The sequence below is a fragment of the Sinocyclocheilus grahami genome, unplaced genomic scaffold (genome assembly GCF_001515645.1).
Source record: "Sinocyclocheilus grahami isolate Dianchi unplaced genomic scaffold, SAMN03320097.WGS_v1.1 scaffold87.1, whole genome shotgun sequence".
In the NCBI taxonomy this organism is placed as follows: Eukaryota; Metazoa; Chordata; class Actinopteri; order Cypriniformes; family Cyprinidae; genus Sinocyclocheilus; species Sinocyclocheilus grahami.
In genome coordinates, this window is record NW_015505266.1 from 1,133,292 (window position 1) to 1,154,958 (window position 21,667).

A 21,667-nucleotide genomic window follows, 5' to 3' on the forward strand; every position below is an offset into this window, starting at 1 on the left:
AAACAAGATAGCCTTTGTGAATAACAAAACTTAAATTGTATTGCACTTGTAGTGTACGTCAAATCTTAATAGTATTTATTTTTTTTAAAACTTGTGGATAATACCGTATTATAGAAAAAAGGTCACTTAAGTGTTCTTAAAAAGAGTATACTATAATAACTTGTTTGTAACACACTTAGGTACACTCTTAAGAACACACTTAAGTATACATTTAAGTACAGATTTAACATTCACTATGTCACTACATTCGGTAGTACACTTTTAACCAAAGACAATAGAATTATGAAATTATGAATAAAGACTTAAGTCCTACCTGTTAAATTATAAATCACATTTTGAAAATAATTTGACAAAATGAAGATTATCGATTACATTGTTACACCAGTAGGTGGCGAAAAGGGGCTGTTAAAATGTATTTGTCTTTGAATCACAAGAGATTCTTTCAAGAACGCGGATTCATCCAGTAATGAAACAAGTACATCTTGAGTGAGTCATTTAATCATTCATTCATAAATTACATGTGATTTTGTTTAGTTGTCTAATGTTTTTTCTTCAGAATCATGAGGACCACAACTTCCATTGGGGGAAAAAAAACGAAATTTAGTCTGCCCTAATAATTACACTATAACAAGGACACCTTGAAATAAAGTGTAAACTTTAAAGTGTATACTTTAGTGACTGTGCCTTTATACACTAAGTACACACTTAAGTACACTTCAACCTTATTTCAAAAACAATAGAATTATGAAAATATGAATAAAGATCCACTTAAGTATGTCAAAAAAGCATGCTAAAATTCAAATAATTGCAAATAACAAAAACTGAGTCTGCACGACATATTCTTTTAAATTTCCATAATAAGTGCTTAAAAAGTAGTGGTCGAACGATATGGTTTTTTTGACAGCCGATGCCGATATCTTGGAAAGCAGGGTGGCCGATATAATTGTATTTATATTTAAGAAATTTTAAATCATTTGAAAATGGATTAAAAATAATTGTGTAAAATAAACATACTTATAGGCCTACTTTAGAAGACAAAGAATTTTCACAAATAAATATTTAATAAAAACCTAATTAAAAAGGAAGTAAACACTGTAACCAACAGGGCACTCAGTATTCTGTGAAGTTTGTGAGCATTGGGAATACAAATTTTTTTTCCAAATAAAGCCAAGGTAACACTCATTTTACATACAGCACGCAATGAAAATGACATGAATATGACAGTGGGCAAATGCATAAAGCGCAGCATAATTTGAAATCACTAGCTTAAAGTTTGCCAATCGCGTGTCTCCAGTCAAGCAGAACTCTCCACCTGTCAGCATTCAATTTGCACAGATCGAAAATCACGCAGAGAACACGCGATCATGCAGGATACAAATGCACGCTTTACAAGATCTCAACTAGATTCGACTAAGTCTGCAAGGTTTGTGAAATTAAATGTTCATTAGTCATTCAAAGATTTGTTTAAATGATATAAATGCTTATTTACTGAATGCTGACGGCAAATGAGAAAGTATTATAATGTTTGCCTTTCTATTACTAATAATATTAAAGCAATCGTTACAATACTTTGTGTACATTTTAATTCCTTTGTTTAACAGTTCTATCTGATTATTAGATAGACTTCTATTCATATTAGACAGAACTGAACGACGACAGCGAACAAGAGGGAGAATGTGAGCGGTGTGCACTCAGGCGCTGCCGTTCTCAGCGCAGTCAAAATAAAAGTCCCGCCTTGAACACATCGGCCGAACAGAAAAACTTATCGGCCGATGCCGATATTTGAAAAATGCCAAATATCTGCCGGTATATTGGTCGACCACTATTAAAAAGTATGCTAAAGTGAACTTAATTTTCACAAGAAAAATCTGTATTAGCAAAAGCGTTCAGTTTACACTTGAAACAAAAACAACTGAATTAGCTGGTCTCTTTCTGTCTTTGATCGGTAAGCAACCACTCAGGAACTATCAAAAACACTCTAGCACCTGCTTAGCAATGTACTGAAAACCATTTAGTGGATCATAGCACTAGCATAATGCTCTAAGAGGCATCCATAACTGTCAGGTTTGCCTACTGTAAGGAGCGAGGAAACGAGGGATTTCACACAGAACAGTCTTTAATTATCCACAGGAGGAAACAGGGTAGCCAGGAGACACACGTAGCACAATGATGTTTAAGATCCGACAAGGAAACAAGGGGCAGACTATACTTTAAATACATAACACAAACGAGGTAATTAACGAGACACAGGTGAATCACATATGACAATCAGACTAAACGAGGACAGGAACATAACCAAACAAAGGAAAACAGGGGCAAAACACGACAAGACAGGTCCATGATCCTGACAATAACACACTAGCATTTTTTTTTTACAGGCTAGCACTGCTCACAATTTTAAATCCAGGATGAGGAAATAATAGACTTACATTTGCTTCTCATTGGCTTAGTGTGACAACATGCTTGCTAACCGCTAATCTGCAACTCAGGTGTTCCTAGCATGCTTAGTTATGCAACACAGCAGCTAATATAAAGTGAATAATTTGAAAGTTAAAACTTATTTCTGTACAAAAAACAAAACCTGTGCTACGTGCTGCTATAGCACAATCACTTAGCATACCTTTCCCCATGAGCGTAAAGCTGCTAATCGCCATGTCAGAACAAAGCACACGCAAGAATCTTAAAACGAGGACAGGAACATAACCAAACAAAGGAAAACAGGGGCAAAACACGACAAAACAGGTCCATGATCCTGACAATAACACACTAGCATTTTTTTTTTACAGGCTAGCACTGCTCACAATTTTAAATCCAGGATGAGGAAATAATAGACTTACATTTGCTTCTCATTGGCTTAGTGTGACAACATGCTTGCTAACCGCTAATCTGCAACTCAGGTGTTCCTAGCATGCTTAGTTATGCAACACAGCAGCTAATATAAAGTGAATAATTTGAAAGTTAAAACTTATTTCTGTACAAAAAACAAAACCTGTGCTACGTGCTGCTATAGCACAATCACTTAGCAGCACTGTGGTGCTCGACACTCTCATTTCCATAATAACACCAAAGGCTACTGGGAAAACCGGACCAGATGAGCCCTTAATTGTCTGCTTGTAATGAACAGGACTGCCAGTGCTAATAACACTGGCTAAGAGCAAAATAAGTCAAGAGAAGGGCGACCCAAGAATCTCCAAATGGCACCATTTATTACTTGTTGGCCAAATAGGTCCAGTAGCACCCTTTAATTACTTGTATTCCATATCAGCAGTATAATTTCCTTTCTGACAATGTAAACACATCTAACTTAAGGGTGACAAGATAGTTGAACCCAATTTTACCCTATTAAGGAATGGAGGCCACAAAACGTAAAAAAAAAATACAGGAAATGAAAACTAGATCTAAATACAACTAAAGATGAACTTTTCTCAATGGGTGTTGGTTTATATGCATATAAGCATAATTTCTATATGTCTATATTAGGGCTGCAAAAAGATTAGTCGCGATTAGTCGATTCAAAATAAAAGTTTATGTTTACATTTATTATGTATAAATACACACACATATGTATATATTTAAAATATATATATATATGTATTTGTATATAAACACTTGTATTTAATTTATATTATATATAAATATAAATACATTTGCATATAAATCTAACATATTTTTCCTTAATACATGTATGTGTGTGTATTCATATATACATAATATACACAGTACACACACATATAGTATGGAGGCCTAAACATAAACTTTTATTTATTTGAGACTAATCGTTTTGCAGCCCTAGTCTATATATTAACTATAAATAGGGTTTTAAAAGAGGGGTGTGAAGAACATAATCTGAAGAATGTTTTTCCACTATAAAGAACTTTTTTGTTCTTTGGAAAGCTTCTATGGATGTTAGTTTCTTCATGTACTCATAAAAATAAGGGTTATTCAATGGTATCGATGATTTCATTAAAAACCTTTAACATCCACGGAACCTTTTTTAACATTAAAGTTCTTTATAGTGAAAAAACATTCTTTCGATTATTAAAAGGTTCTTCACATTTAGAAAATAAATGGTTCTTTTAAGAACTGTTCACTGAAAGGTTCTTTTGAGAACCAAAGAATGGTTATTTTATGGCATCACTGTGAAAAAACGTTTTTGAACCTTTATTTTTACACCACAAAGTAGCAATAAAATGAGCTGTAAATAGTTTTAATTTGCTATAAATCTACATAAATACAGTTAAGAGCGACAAGTGACACAAATTTGTGCCGTTTGTTTTCAATTTTTACTGCCCACAATAAAAATCACTTTGGTCCAAATTCCAACTTCACATAATAAATACACTAAGAAAACACACCACATAACATTGCCTGTAAAAAACAACATATCAAACAGAATATGTAGAATTAGCCAAATAACTACCTTTAACTTGTGAAGCTGAAGCCCAACAACTTTCCAACTTGTAATCATGAGTTTGCCATAGCCTAATTGTTTTTTACTAGTTGGAAACTAGCAATTAGGTTAATTCCAACATGACGTGAACGTAACATTACCATCAAACATGTTATGATTAGCTGTGTTACTTTAAAGCATTTTTCCTTCCAGTGAGAACAGTGTTGGAAACGCTGGAAACGTGTTGCTTCGTGTCTGGTTAACTCAAGGTGTTAGTTCTTCTCCACAAATAGCAGCATGTTAACATGTGAAATACAATCTAAACTGGCTGGGTGTGAAATGCACTAGTTACTTCGTTCAAAGCAACAGGCACCGGTCTCATCTGCCTCATGTTCGGCCTGTCTTTTTTCAGCCCTGTTGGTCTGTTCCCATCTGCCTCTGGGGGAACAGAGAGTGTGAACGTGTTTGTGAGGGTCGACAGCAGGACACACGGCGCTCCGTCTGTCTGCGTTAAGACGAACAGAATGAACCCAACAGGTCCAGAACAGCTGATGGGAGGATGGAGAAACAACACCAACTCCATTTTCATTTGTCACTCACATGCACTCTATCTAATTTCTGCCTCTATCTTCACATCTCGCTTCAATTACGCCCTCGCTCGCTGTTTCAACACAATGTGAGTTTCAAAGCTCATTTGTGTTTAGCTGTTCTGCAAGTGCACAATTCAGTTTAGTGATGCTAACTGCAAATTTGAAACCTTCAAATTTTATTTTAAACGGCATAATTATTCCATTTTAACATTATTTGAAAGAATGAATACAAAATGATTATGAAATCTACCTCAGTTACAAGTTGCTTTGGATAAAAGTACAACAAACACAAAAAAATTACAAAAAAACACAAGTGAATCAATCAACCAGCCATACATCTAACCAAACGATACTGATTCGTCTGTTTTAATAATCAAAGTGCACTTAAATGCACATGTATCTGGATATGTTTCATATATATTCCAGATAACTAATTTGATGAATTACTGCTGCCATAATTATTAGGAAAAAAATTTTTTTACCCAAATTGCGCAATTATATAGCGTTAAAATAAGGAAGCCTATTAGTGCTAAAAATATACTATTTCAGCACATTTACAGAAGAGATAAACTCAATTGTTAGTCATTTGTAAATAAGACACAAGGGTTTGTGCTGAAAGTCTACTTGCGAAATTGCTAAATTGTTTAAAGAATTTGCTTTCAAGTTTGATTGCACCTCGATCGCCTCTTTGAAAAGTGGCAAAAATATATTGCCTAAATCATGCAATTATATAGCGTGAAAATAAGGAGGCATTTTCATGCTGAAAAAAATTACAATTACTTCGTAATAATGTTATTTTACTGCATTCAATTCGGAGGTAAACTCATTTGTGAGTTGTTTGTAAATAAGAGACAAGGGTAGGGCTGCACGATAAATCGAAATGGAATCAAGATCGCAATTAGACAGAAGCTGCGATTGTCATGCGTATCTTTCAGTGAAGCACGGTTCTGTGATCAGCAGTAAATCTCCATCCAAAGGCCAGAGGGTGCTCTCGCGCTGAAACTCCAAATATGCCTCGCAGAAGAAACCCAGAAAATGCCTAGCGCTGCAGCTGAATAAACAGAAGATTCAACTGCTTTCGTTGATTCAACGTGACTAATAAACACACCACTATGGCAATATACGGTTTATCTTAGTTCTTATTATTTCATTAAAATAAAGTATATTTATAATGCAATGCCTTTATCACTGCTTAAATAATATGAAATATGTTGCGTCTTATTCTGTGTAAGAAGCCACATCATCTCACAGAAGGATTTATTTCAAACACTCGACTGACGTTATGAAGTGAGTTTGGAGTAAAAATATGTTATTAAATGTGGTATTTTCACATGCTTTCAGATGGAGCAGCATTTACTTCACAGAGCCGTAGTTCACTGAGAAGCTATGCAAACAGCTGTCATTATCGTGAACGATTTCAGAATCGCGCAATAAAATCGTCTGCGATTTTTTTGCGTAACTTGTCAGTGAACTATGGCTATGTGTAGTAAATTCTGCTCCATCTGAAAGCATGTGATGATGATTTCCTGCTGATTACAGAACCAGCTTTTTTAACAAAATGTGCATGACAATCGCATTTGATTAATCGTGCAGCCCTAGACAAGGGTTTGTGCAGAAATAGCTACTACTTGTGAAAATGCTAAATGCTAAATAAATAGAGCTTGATTCTTGATTAAACTGTTCAGACAGTTCAAACTTTAGTCATAATAGATATTTTAGATCATATTTTAGTAGGGATGTAATGATTAACCACGAGCCGGTTGAAAATCGATTAAAATATGTGACGATTCAAATCGATTGAGATGCTAAACAATCGCGATTCAATTAGGGGCAGGAGTTTATATGAATGTATGTCTGAGGGGAACTTGCTGTCTTTAGAAAAGTTTAGATGGTATTTTTTATTTTAATCATGCGTATAATACATATTAAAGTTCATAAGTGCAGCGCTGCTTTGTTCACAGCGGAAACCAAGGAAACGCTTTAAGCGCCACCTGCTGGCAGAGAGTGAATCTGCGTCTCATTCAGCTCGTCTGCTGTTTCTGTTTCATGCAGATATTTTTTTATCTATAGTTTCACAAAACTGAACTCAAACCAGTCTGTTTCTGCTTTAAATTTCGAAATTATACAATCTAATTTAGATTAAAAACTGCTAATGTTGCATGTATGCTGCATCTTTGTTTGGATCATGATTAAAATGCAGTGGTTGCCTCTAATTTTAAATGGAAAGAGCACAGACAAAGCCTTATTTTGTTTATATGAAGAGATTTATTTTATTATTATTATTTGTTATTTATTTGATTTGGGGCTTGTTTTAAAATTTCAATTTAGTTTTGTTATATACATTTACATTATATTTAAATTTTGTCATTTAGCAGACGGAACTTGCTGTCTTTAGAAAAGTTTAGATGGTATTTTTTATTTTAATCATGCGTATAATACATATTAAAGTTCATAAGTGCAGCGCTGCTTTGTTCACAGCGGAAACCAAGGAAACGCTTTAAGCGCCACCTGCTGGCAGAGAGTGAATCTGCGTCTCATTCAGCTCGTCTGCTGTTTCTGTTTCATGCAGATATTTTTTTATCTATAGTTTCACAAAACTGAACTCAAACCAGTCTGTTTCTGCTTTAAATTTCGAAATTATACAATCTAATTTAGATTAAAAACTGCTAATGTTGCATGTATGCTGCATCTTTGTTTGGATCATGATTAAAATGCAGTGGTTGCCTCTAATTTTAAATGGAAAGAGCACAGACAAAGCCTTATTTTGTTTATATGAAGAGATTTATTTTATTATTATTATTTGTTATTTATTTGATTTGGGGCTTGTTTTAAAATTTCAATTTAGTTTTGTTATATACATTTACATTATATTTAAATTTTGTCATTTAGCAGACGCTTTTATCCAAAGCGACTTACAAATGAGGACAACAGAAACAATCAAAACCAACAAAAGAGCAATAATATGCAAGTGCTATATTAGTATATTATTATAGTGTTATATATCAATTTCACAAAGAAATGTGCATCATTTCGTCCAAGCAATAATAAAAGGACACATTTAATTTATAATTTGTCTTAAATCTCATTTTGTAAAAAAAAAATTTAAATCATAAATCGAATCGAATTGTGAATCGAATCGAATCGTGAGTTGAGTGAATTGTTACATCCCTATATTTTAGTCATTATTACTAGGAAATGTACATAAATGTCTCATTTAAACCAAAAATTACTGCGTTAGCCAAATTGCGCAATTATATAGAAAATAAGGAGGCGTATTTATGATGAAAAACGACAAATAGTCAATAAAAATATGCTATTTCAGAGCATTTAACTCAGAAATCAACTGAATTGCCAGTCTTTCGTAAATAGTCTTATTTATGAATGACTCACAATTCAGTTTATGTCTGTTTATAATGGTTCACGCTTAAGTACTACTTGAGAAAGTGCTAAAATGTTTTCCTATGAGTTTTACATTTTAGACCATATTTAATTTAATTGAATGAAAACAAAGCTACGAGAGGCAGAATTCAACATCAACAATGTAAATGACACATTATATTCAAGTGGGTTTGCGCTAAAATACTACTTGTGATATTGTTTCGCAAATTCACTCCTATGAGTATGCTTCTTGATTAAACCATTTTAGATGTTCTAGATCACATTTAACCTGAATGAAAATGAAGCTATGAGAGGCAGAAGTCGATGTATTGTTTTTGTCAAATAAATACGGCATCTACTCGGAGGTCTACAGTAGAAATGCACTGCGTTACGGTCCAAATGGCCTAGATTTGGGTCAGGCACTGGATCACTGTGCCGAGTGGGATTACAGATGGACAGAGAGCTAAACAGTCATTGGTTGGTGGCGAATGTGCCACACTGCATTACTGAAGCTCCAGTGAGCACAGAAGGAAATGTGATGGAGACGGTTTCCTACTAACTCAAACCCAGGGTGTTGACTAGGGCTGTGCGATATTGAAGAAAAATGTGATATGCGATAACTCATTAAATAATGCGATATTCGATATGCGATACGATAATGCTCATATATTGCACAGCCCTAGTGTTGCCCTACATGAGATCTGAAGCCCAGATTCCTGGGAAGAAACACGTCTTCAGCTCAAAACACGTACAATCAGATACACACAGAGTGCAATATGTCGATTTTGACAGCCGCTTCAAGGATCGTTTCTGGAATTTCCCATTATGCATCATTATTGTCTGACTATATGAGAGTCGCCATTCGAAGAGTCATTCGAAGCCCAAAAAATAATGCAATCTATGCACACTTCTATGAACCTGAAAATATCGCAAAGGACTCAATCAAGAAAAATCAAAGCAATATAATCAGTCACTGCAAAATTCCCTCAGATAGGCTAATCCTCAAATATTCAGATCGCTATGGGTTTTTAAAAATTCCTAAACATTCGACATTTCTTGAATATTTGGTTGTATTCTAGTTAAAATCGCATTAGATTTTAAATTGATATCTGAGGTCAAATTGGCTTGCAGATGATTTTAATGAATCGTGTCAAATGTACAGTAATTCATCACTTAGTAATCACATCAAATAGAACATGTGCTCAATTACTTGGCACATTTGGCCCTTTTTTCCCCATTTCTTCTGAATAATTAATGATCAAATGGAATATTTATCTAATTCTTAACAAATAACTTCTTCAGGCTACTGCCTTTCTTTGCCTACAAAACTATTGCAAAAACACTTTAGAATATCTTGCATTAGCTAGTCATCAACAAACATTACGTAACAATGAACAGATTCAACATGCATACAAAAATGTACGTATGCAAATATAGCCTATAAATCAAAGTATCCAGTCCCAGCCTTAGTCTGTTTATCGGATTTGCCAAAGTTTGCAAGGTTAGTAGCATCAAATCTTTGAAAGCTGGTTTTTAATTGTTGCATCACATAATTAAGAAATCCTCCCTTAATTGACAAGGAACCCTTTTTTAAAAACTGTGCTTGGACGCTTCACATGTCAGTCAGACCATCTCTTCCAGTCTAAATGGGTGGTTTTTGAGCAGAACCAAGAATGTCTATTCAAGAAATGTGAATAGTAGTTACCTAATAGGTAATAGTTCTTATACACATTTCTGAAAGTTATATTATCAAGTGTTACTATTAATGTTTATAATACTAAAACAAAAAAATCAAACCAAATGACAGTTGGATCAGTCTTTACACACATATACTACAGTGGTACCGGGGCGGTGCCATCATGTCACAGTTAACCGTTACTATTCAAATGACTTTCAACAGACAGAAACCATCACATTCATTACTAAAGATGAGGACGCAGAGGTTTGCTTCATATGACAGAGATGAAGCTCACTGCAACCCTAATAAACCTACATTTCTAGAAGCTGTCCAGTGTCCATATTTGGACATTAATGTTCAATTTATAATTTAAATGCTTGTGTGTTCAGATTCAGTCAATCATACTCAGCAAATGTCCATGTTTAGACATGAACTTTCAATTTATGGTCCATCATATTCGGCATATGTCTATATTTTGGCATTAATGTTAAAATTATAATTAATAATGTCCAGGATATGCTCATATTTGAACATTGATACTCAATTAACAATTTAGAATGTTGTGTATGTGTCCATTTTTGGACATTCATATTCAATTCATCAGGAATAATGTTCTGCAAATGTACTTATTTAAACATTTCTATAAATGAATTATGAATAATGACCAACATCATCATGAACATCTCATTTTGCGTCTCAAAAAACAGCGTTTTTAATCATTTTCATCATTTGCCTTGAAATGCACATTGTTTATCATATTCTTGATCAGAATATGAATATGGTCCAGCCCTGCCATGATGGAGATGCACTTGTTTTCCAGTGGCGCAATACTGCAACAAACGCCTTATTATGATAACAAATCCATTTAAATGCTTCATAACATGCCGCAGAAACATTAAACGCTCAAAAACGCTAATGAATGAGGGTCACTCACCCAGAACACGAAGGAATAGACGATGAGGAGCGTTTTGAGGCAGGTAATGACTGGTTTGGTCTCCATTCTCCTTGATGCCATGAGCGCAGTGGGTTTGTGCTGCTGTGATTCTCCGCTGCGCCTCCGCCGCTGCGCTCCAGTCACTCTAGACGCGCCTGGCCAATCAGAGGGCGAGATACCACGCGAAGGACCCGCCCCGCTCCGTCAGACCCCCTGCTGGCCAATCAGAGGAAGAGAGGGGGACGTTCAATCCCCGCCCTCGAGACGCGACGCCCTCTGCTGGACGTCACATGACAGCGACGACAGTTGCGCTAAAGGTGAGGCAGGGGCCTTTGCGTCAGTGAGAAAGTGATGAAAAAAATGAACACTGTAAATGTAACAAAAACATGTAATTGAATCTGCCCTTTTTTGTTTTGTAAGCATTGTTATAGGCTATGAAATGTCAATTTTGCTCACATTTAACCTTTGATATAAATAAAATTACACTTTTTTTACACTACAGAATTAGCATTTGTTTAATTTAATTAGCATTTATTATACTTTCTGTCCTTCCTTGACTTTTCATACAAATGACTAGGCTACATCAATTCTATAAGCGTATTCAAAACTAACAAAACTCTCATAGGCCTAATGTAACACCTTGGTGTCATAAATAAAAAGTGTTTGAGTTGATTGATGATTTCTTTCTTTCTTTCATATTTTTATGTCTGTTCTTGCTTGACTTTACATCAAATGAATTGAAAAATGAAATACAGAAGTTGTAGGTTTATTGAAAACTAATAAAGCTGTGATTCTTTTCTATATTAGATGATGATAAGTAACGCGAGTTACGTAATCAGATTACTTTTTTCAAATAACTAGTAACTTAACGCATTACTCTTTAATTTACAAGAGAATATCTGAGTTACTTTTTCAAATAAGTAACGCAAGTTACTTTTTTGTCCAGATTTAAAAAGTAACGCAAAAGTTACATAACGCATTACTTTCCATAAAAAGTAATTAAGTAACGTAATTAGTTACTTTTTTATGGAGTAACGCAATATTGTAATGCATTACTTTTAAAAGTAACTTTCCCCAACTCTGTACATACAGACAGACAGACAGACAGACAGATAGATAGATAGATAGATAGATAGATAGATAGATAGATAGATAGATAGATAGATAGATAGATAGATAGATAGATAGATAGATAGATAGATAGATAGAAATCAATATGAGCCTAATTAAAGTGTTAAAGTATTGATTATTATGGGCGCCATTTATAAAAGTTAAGCTAAAAAAGTTTCAGATTAGAAAAGTTCGAAATTACACATAAAATAATTGTAAACAAGATTATTACTTCCAAGTCAACGTCTCATCCTCTTTCTCTCAGTAGAAACCTCATGTGATCCTTCAGTCTAGTGTGAAATAAGTTCACAGTTCAGCTCCAGTTTTAGCACGCAGTCGTGCTATATTTGGCACTCCAAATTTGCAACCTATCGAGGAGCCAGTGTAGTGAGACTCAACTCTCAGCAATTACAGCAGGCCGATGGAGGCGAGCACAACCACAACACAGCTGCTGTCACCTCGTGCTCGAGCCGTGTGTGAAGAAGACCTGAGTCGGTTCACACTCACTCACCATGTGACCTGACCCCACTATTAACACCCTAAATGAACCTATACAATGAACGACCCCACAGCACTCATGATCAGGGCGTCAAATCGCAGCTGCCGCTGGTGTTTGACGCCACTGAATATAATAAATAAATCTATAGATTAATCTATTTACAACATTTTAAGGTGTGGTCACATAGCCTAATTAAAGTGTTAAAGTATTGATTATTATGGGCGTCATTTATAACGGTGCTAAAAAAGTTTCAGATTAGAAAAGTTCGAAATTACACATAAAATAATGGTAAACAAGATTATTACTTCCAAGTCAAGGTCTCATCCTCTTTCTCTCAGTAGAAACCTCATGTGATCCTTCAGTCTAGTGTGAAATAAGTTCACAGTTCAGCTCCAGTTTTAGCACGCAGTCGTGCTATATTTGGCACTCCAAATTTGCAACCTATCCAGGAGCCAGTGTAGTGAGACTCAACTCTCAGCAATTACAGCAGGCCGATGGAGGCGAGCACAACCACAACACAGCTGCTGTCACCTCGTGCTCGAGCCGTGTGTGAAGAAGACCTGAGTCGGTTCACACTCACTCACCATGTGACCTGACCCCACTAGTAACACCCTAAATGAACCTATACAATGAACGACCCCACAGCACTCATGATCAGGGCGTCAAATCGCAGCTGCCGCTGGTGTTTGACGCCACTGAATATAATAAATAAATCTATAGATTAATCTATTTACAACATTTTAAGGTGTGGTCACAAGGTCCATTATACGAAGCAGTGCTTACACAGAAGTCTAAACCAAGCAGATTTCTGTTGGTCTTTACGGCAAATTTGCGTGAGTGACCCGCTATATTTGAATTGCGTCACCAATTTGAACAGATGAGCATGGTGTATGGAAGCCCTGGCCGTTCCATCACGGAATAAAATGCATTGCAATTCTGAGATTATTGCGAGATATAAGCCCCTTTCACACAGAAATACAGGGAATTGCTGTAAAATTAGTGGAACGACTTTACCGGTAAACAGAAAAAGGCACAGTACAGCTGACCGGAAATGACTGACCTGGCTTATCTAAAACCAGGAAGTAATCGTGCATATGGTCAATTCTGTCACATAATTTACTGGAAATAACCTCTAAACGGCGGTGTTGTGTTTGTAAACATGGAGGCATAAACTTGGTCAGTGTTTTCATTTTTGTGTCAAACGTTCACATTTATGCAGCTTCTTTTGGCCCAGAAAAATCGTGTTAGAGGACTTTAGACATTTCTTTAAAGGGGTCATATGATGCAATTTCAATTTTTCCTTTCTCTTTGCAGTGTTACAAGCTCTTGGTGCGTAAAGAAGATCTGTAAAGTTGCAAAGACTAAAGACTCTTATCCAAAGAGATATTCTTTATAAAAGTTAAGAGTCAACCAAGCCTACTCACGTCACGATGTGGGAAGATTTGTATAACGCCGCCCAAATGTTCACGCAAAGAAAGAAGGCGTAACTTTTATTCTCGCTGTAATATTGTTGTTGCCGCCGCCATGTTGTGAAGGCGCTGTGTGTTTCGTTGTGAAAGCAAAACTACTCTGTTTGGTCTTCCAAAAGAGGACGATATCCACTTCGTCATGCATAGAGCTGACCCGTGCTGGTCACTGAGGAAATACATCAACTGACGAAGCGGAGTCCAGCCCGGGGTTGTCACATGTGGTTGCTGCAAGCCCGCCGGCTGCTCCTTTGTGGGCATAACATTTTGGTCACACGCTTGAGGTATTCGGCCAATCACAACACACTGGATAGCTGGCCAATCACAGCACACCTCGCTTTTCAGACCGATGAGCTTTGTAAAAAACAACGCGTTTCAGAAAGGCGGGGCATAGAGGAGAAACAATAATGTACAGTATGTGTAACCTTAAACCGCATAATAATTTTCAATTATACAATTTCATTACACCAAATACACAAAATAATGTTCTATTTAGCAAAATCACATGGCCCCTTTAACGTCCATAAACAGCTCTGAGTAAATCTGCGTCAGAATGTTATGACTGGCCCAGTGTAGACGTCTAACATCAGCGCGTTCTGAACTTGTGCTCATACATGATATGTGCTCATATCGGTAATCTCGTTCAGTATTCACACAGAACACATCACCAGAAATGTACTGATAGGCCTAATGTTTCAACTTCTCATATCGGTAAATTGCCAGAAGGAACTTACCGGTATTTTTGCAAAGGTCCTGTTCACACATTATCTCTTAATGATAATTTACTGGTAACTTACCAGTAAAGATTGTGTGTTTTGTTTGCGTCAGAAATCTGTGTTTGAACTTCAACTTCAAGCATTATGTTCGAAGCAGATGTCATAAAAAAGGAAAGATTTCCTTTATGCTGTGGAAATACAACCAGAATACAAAAAGGGGTGGGGCTACATGTCTATAGGCTATATCAAAATTTAGTCTTTTCTTCTAAAAATTTTGGACTTTATATCTTGAAATTGTGAGTTATAAACTGGCAATTGTGAGTTGACATTTGACAATTATTTTTTTAACCGAATTGTGAGCTTATATCTTACAATTTCTACTTTTCCCCCCTCAAAATTATGAGAAAAAGTAAGAATTGTGAGATTAAAAGTTGCAATTCCATTTTTTATTCGCTGGCAGAGTCCCCATCATACGCATTCCTATTGGAATGACTAGATTTCGCCAAAGGAATTTCGCCAAGCAACGGATAATGTGACCATGCCTTTAGACTCTCTGAAGATGTGTGTTTAACAGTATGACGACTGTTTGCTCAAGGTCAGAGTTTAAGGTGTGACTGTAATATCTTATAAACCTGTGTGTGTGTTGGTTCTTAGTCTATCAACATTTCACCAGGTGTGTACCGCTGTGAGTCAGTTTTATGATGAAGAACAAACATCCAACCACATTGTATAAGGAAAGACTTAAGTACAAAATGCCATTGCTTTCACCTGGTTGTTAGTCATTTAGGATATTAAAAGTGTCAGTAATGTCACAGTTACAGAGTGAATTGTGGCTTTTTATCCATAGCAAAGCCATCCAGACCACATGCTTGATTAAACTTGATATCAACATGGACTCTTTTGAAAATTAAAATCAATGGCACTGAAATGTGGTTTGGAACAATTTTAGACCAAGAATTCGAAACATCTTTGTTTGGGATATACTGGTTAAGTATTTTTTGCACGCTTCTTGCTGGTAATGTCAGGATATTATTGGTTGACAATGTCAATAGCTACACAAATTTAGCATAAGACAAGTCAGACTAAATTGCAGCGTTTTACTAAGTCTGTAATGTACTAGAACTACAGAAGCTTAAAATCGCCCTCTACTGTTTAAAAGTAGCACACATCTTTATTTTCAGACATTCATTTGAAAGAGAGCAAATACTTATAAGCATTACAATACTTAATACTAATAATAATAATATTTTTTACATTATATACTTTTATATATATATATTTATTATATGAAAAGTTTATTTGCAAAAACAGATAACTCTGTTTTTAACAATTTTCAAAAATCATGTTTTTTTCATTGTGCATTCCAATTAATCTCAATCAAACTGCAGTTGGGTTATTTTGATTAAGTAAAAATAACTAAAAAAATACAGCTAACTAACACAATAAAACACGATAACATATTACAGATTTTTGAAAATGTAAAAAAATCAGTTATCTGTTTTTGCACACAAAAACTTTTACACATACATATTTTAATATATATAAATAATGATTTAATAACATAGTCATTCTATGTAATTGTATATATATATATAACCTTTAATCAGAAGAATTGAATAATATAAATAATATAGATCTTTATGTTGTATTATTATGAGATAATATTGCATATATTTTTTACATAATTTATTTACATACTTTAAATATACAAATAATGTATATTACACATTATATATATATATATATATATATATATATGGTGTGAATATAGATTTTTGTATCAAAAGATATTTTAATATTTTATGTGTAGTAATTAAGAAACAACAAACAAAATGTCTAATTCTCCAAGAAAATATTTCAAGCATAGTCATTGTAGATCATATCAGTTTAATGTCAAAAGAGACATTTCAGTGTTTGTCTGTTGTTTAATCTTTGTCAGTCCAAAAGAGTCCAAACATCTGTGTCCTAATGGAGATTCAGTTTCATCTACAAACAATAAATGTAAACATACTAAACTTATAAAAGTATTACAATAAACTGCAAAGAAAGAGAATGATCTTGATTAATGTAATATATGTTATGTTTTGAGACACCAGTCTGATTTTTAGTGCTTTTTAACCCAAAATGCTTAAGATTTGATTCTTTAGTGTTGAGAATAAGTGCATGTTCATAAAATTACATGGGATTCAGTTTAATAAAAAATAAACAAATTACTTAAAAATTGTTTTAAGTGCAAAAGCATCATTTGGTCGTCATGTACACAAACTTTATGTAACTTTGTTCCCCATCCGTTTTCATCAAAGTGTCTCTTCCTGAGTGTTGATTGGTCAAAGGTGTGCGCAGAATATTTCAGGCGACCAATCATCAGAGGGTTTGAGGTATTCAGGTGCTGATTGGCTCGAAGCCATGTGATCAGTTCTTGCCAGTGATTGGCTGTTAGAATTGTTGTTCTAGTGATTGATACTTGTCAGAAGTTGCAGAGCCTCATCTACTCTGTCTGTATGTCGGAAACCAGGAAGATCAGCCGTCAACAACACCTTCAGTACTGACGGCTGAGAGACATACAGAGAGAAGAAACAGATTATAAAACTTTACATTTATATTTATATACATATACAATAAAATGTATTTCAAATTAATACAATTAGTTTATTAATTAGTTACGTACAATTTGTATTTAACTATATTTTTTTATATTTATTGTATTTTTTCAGAACAATAGATTATTCATGATTTTAATCTACTTATAACTTATTTAGCTGATTTTATCTATTTACATTTTTTGTGTGGATGTGGCATTTGGTTTTAATATTTAGATTGATTTACATTTAACCAATATTTATAAATGTTTTTTTTTTATCTATTTGTAACCCTTTTGTATATATTAACAAACACATTGAACATTTTTGTATATATAAAAATAATAGTTAGAATAATAACTTTTAAAAGAATAAAATACACAATATAATGTTCTATATTATATTCTATACACAATTGAATGTTTTTTTCAAATGCCTGAAATTCTTAATTATAAAATACAATATTTCTTTTGTTTATATAAACAATGTTAAATGCCTTGTTTAAAAGCTGTAAAGGGGTTAAAATAACCATCATTTTCTATTTTACATTTCTATTTTTATACATACCACATCATTTTAAATGCATTTCATATGATTTCTATTCTTAAGTTATTTTTATGTTTATTTGTTTTTCGAACAGTAGAACAATCGCAATTGTTGTAATCTACTTATACATTTATTTAGATTATTTTATCGATTTTAATGTTTTTAATATTTTATTTTTAATGTTTAGATTCAGTGTTAGGGTAACTTTAATTTTTAATGTTAAATACATATAAAATGAATAATTAATGTTAAATGTGTTTCAAATTCCTCAGATAACATTATATTCAATGAAATGCCTCTTTAAAAGTATAATGCCTCTTTTACGGTATAAATGTTTTTTTATAATGTAAAAAAGAAACATTACCAATTATATACATATATAATTTAAGTAATTCATTAATATAGTAATAAACTTATATTCTAATATGTAAATTATAATTTAAAATTTTTTTTATTAAAGATTACTGAGCTTAATGTTAGAAATGGTCGTTGATTTTAAACACTACCTTCAGTCCAGCGAAGATCATCGATACTCCTCTCAGCTCGATCTGTTTGAGCAGTTCAGTGAGCTCATGGACGACAGTGAAGTCTATAGAGCTGACGTGAGAACAGTCCAGAACCAGACAGCGTGCAGGAGACGCTGACAGACCACAGACACGAGACCGTGAGCACTCAGTGAGAGCGTGTGTGTGTGCGTGCACGTGCGTGTGTGTGTGTGTGTGTGCGTGTGTGTGTGTGCCGTCTTTTGTTTCACAGAATGTTTGTACACGAGCCTGCTGAGATGCTCTGTCACGGGGAAGTTCAGCCCACTGTCCGGCTCCAGAAGCAGCACACCGTGATCAGACACCTGAACACACACACACACACACAAACCTCACTGACTGCTGCATCTTGGTCATTTTACAAACAACGCACTTCATTTCATATTTAATGGTAAAGAAATTATAGTATTCTATTAGTATATTAGTAGTATATAGTATTTAAAGTATTTTTTCCCCAAAACAACAGAATAATATTTTAGAAGAATCCTTACGTTAATTCTACTTACAGCAACTGAAATGCATTGAACTTTTTGAATATACAAATATATAAATATTTTATTTTTATATTTTTATATTTAATATTTACATATTAATTAATATGTATTATTTATAAAATGTGTGTGTGTGTGTGTGTGTGTATACACACATATACACTCATATTTTATGGATTTAAATATTTTATGTTTTATAGATACAAATTACAATATCGTGTTAAATGTCTCTTAAATGTTTCAAACAGTAACTAAAAAGCATTTAACTCTTTCTATACAAAAAAATATTATATTTTGTTTAATATTTATTTAAAAAAAATATTTATATAAGCTAGATAGATATTTTTACTTAACTGATAGGTATATACTAGTTCTATTTAATATTTACATATTTTTATAATATTTATACATTCAACAACTAAGTGCATTTATCTTTTTTCTATACAAAATATATAATATGTTTATATTAAAAAATATATATATTTTCAAAACAAGAAATGTTTTATGTAATATTTATACTTTTAAACATATAGATAGATAGATAGATAGATAGATAGATGTAGACCATAGATATGTATATATATATATATATATATCTATGGTATAGACAGCGTTACTGATTATGAGTTCTATAGTATTTTGTCGCGCTGCACCGCTCGCGTCCGGTGTAGACACGGTGTAACATTGGTTTTGCTTTGTTTCACAGAACTAATCGTTGCCTGGGTTGTGTACATATGTGTGGGGCAGCACTATCAAAATAGGGGCAAGACCCTTTTGGGGTAGGGGCGTGTTTGTTTTGGTGATTTCAAATGTCAACATTGGCTACCAGAAATCACTTACCCCACCTTTAAAACATTTTGTACAACTGTCAATTTTATAGTGATTTCTACTAGCACACATGCTAAAACTCAAACATAAAGTGGATTTCTAGAATAAAAGCCATTCATTTACAGCTCACAGGCCGCATCTATCATATTCAGCTATTTTATAACTTGAAAACTCACTTTCACTTTGGGTCTGGCCACGATATACAACAGCATGAATCCAGAAACAACCACACCTCCCACAATGCCATACTGCACCTCCCAGAAACTGACCACAAACGTCACCAAGAATGGCAGCAGATCGAGTCCTGAGGTAAACAATGAGATTTGAAAGCATACAAAATATTTCTATAGTCAAAATATGTGCTGTAAAGTCTCACTCTTGACTCTCCAGAGCTGGACTGGCACTCTGAAGTCTATCATGGGACTGACGGCGCAGATGATGACGGCAGCGAGTGACGCTTTAGGGATGTAGAAGAAGAGCGGCATGAGGAGCGCCAGCGACAGCAGCACTATCACACCTGCCCAAAAACACACACCTTCAGACGCTGTCCACATTTTAAATGTCAACCTGATCGCAAAGAGTGTGTGTCACCTGTGACAATCCCTCCAGCGGGCGAACACACTCCGGTTTGAGAGTTCACAGCGGTTCTGTCAGAAAACACCACATCAAAACACTTACTTAGCGAAGAGCAAACCAACAGACACTTTAGCATTCACGTTTAGCTTGCAGACGGACCTTCCGAAGCTGCCCGTGACGGGATACGCCGACACAAACGAGCCCATGATGTTCGTGAGACCTGCAAAAACAACATTATAATGAGAAACGACCGATTTACGCTCTGATAAAACATCGTGAAGGAAGAGAATCTCTCACCGATGGCAAAGAGCTCTTGGTTAGCATCGATTCGGTAGTTATTCTTGCTGGCTGCATGGAGAAAAAAAAGTGTTAAATGTGTCTAAACAGCATCTGTGTTGGTATATACAGAAGTAAGGACACTTTGAAGCTCTTACCGAAAGCCTTCGCAATAGCGATGCTCTCTAAGACGCCCATTAAAGGAATAACAGCCAGACCGCCGCCTAAATCCTGAGAAAATACACCTGATTGGTCAGTAATGTTCACTATTCTATTAGATTGGCTACTTATAATCTCTCAAATGTCACATATACTTTACTAATACTATAGTTTAATATTCTGAAATGTGGTATTACATGACAGCTCAATTTTCTGGAGTCCAAGTACCACAAGGGGCGCACTTTTAAAATATTTACTATTTTTATCATATATATTATTATTAAATATTTTATTATTCTATTAATAGAATAATGACCATAGTTTCATTAAGAAATAAAAACTAAAGTATTTTTTTTTATTTTAAAGGTTTATGCATCTGACATTATTAGTGCATAGAAGGAAAAAAAGTAATTATTTTCGAAAATATATTTAATTGTTTTTGGCATTAGTGCAGTGATGGAACAGCTTAAAAAAAAGATTATATACATTATTTTCATAAATATTAAAAATAACTTACATTTATATTTATAGAAACAACATTTTATCTTTATAATACAATATAATAATTTTTATAATTTAAGTTTTTCCTACACAATATAAATGTGTTTATATATACAGAAAATATATAGCTGTCTTTATATTTAGATCATTTTACCTAAATTTTATTTTTTAAATTACACTTAATTTCACATTTAATAGTGAAAGAAGAATACATTTTTGGGTACTATTTTCCAAACAATAGAATAATAATGATTATTCTAATCTATTTACAATTAATTTTTATTATTTTATCTATTTTAATGTATTTAATTTTATTTCCATACATTTTCTATACAGTATACACAAACATTATTTTAGGTTTTATTTATATTTAATTAATATTTAAATATCTTTAATATTTTAATTTTA

At 33.9% G+C, this 21,667-nt stretch overlaps 2 protein-coding genes across 3 annotated transcripts in view; both read right to left on the reverse strand.

The window, feature by feature from the left end:
* The window catches only part of LOC107586946 (tetraspanin-7-like), a 42,730-nt gene extending 24,046 nt beyond the window's left edge, over window positions 1-18,684 (reverse strand). Inside the window, exons 1-2 of one of the 2 annotated variants that reach the window (XM_016274509.1) lie at window positions 18,680-18,684; window positions 10,971-11,069 (exon numbers count right to left, since the gene is read on the reverse strand). In XM_016274509.1, coding sequence (XP_016129995.1) covers window positions 10,971-11,051 — 81 coding nt within the window. In that variant the 5' untranslated portion in view covers window positions 11,052-11,069; window positions 18,680-18,684. Of the gene's footprint in view, window positions 1-10,970; window positions 11,224-18,679 lie in introns of those variants that run through there. The other variant, XM_016274508.1, reaches the window with a different exon arrangement.
* Window positions 18,399-21,667, reverse strand: part of LOC107586945 (sodium-independent sulfate anion transporter-like) — a 7,783-nt gene continuing 4,514 nt past the window's right edge. Inside the window, exons 8-15 of the mRNA XM_016274507.1 lie at window positions 20,758-20,830; window positions 20,621-20,671; window positions 20,483-20,543; window positions 20,339-20,394; window positions 20,124-20,264; window positions 19,924-20,051; window positions 18,639-18,733; window positions 18,399-18,530 (exon numbers count right to left, since the gene is read on the reverse strand). Coding sequence (XP_016129993.1) covers window positions 18,476-18,530; window positions 18,639-18,733; window positions 19,924-20,051; window positions 20,124-20,264; window positions 20,339-20,394; window positions 20,483-20,543; window positions 20,621-20,671; window positions 20,758-20,830 — 660 coding nt within the window. The 3' untranslated portion in view covers window positions 18,399-18,475. The remainder of the gene's footprint in view (window positions 18,531-18,638; window positions 18,734-19,923; window positions 20,052-20,123; window positions 20,265-20,338; window positions 20,395-20,482; window positions 20,544-20,620; window positions 20,672-20,757; window positions 20,831-21,667) is intronic.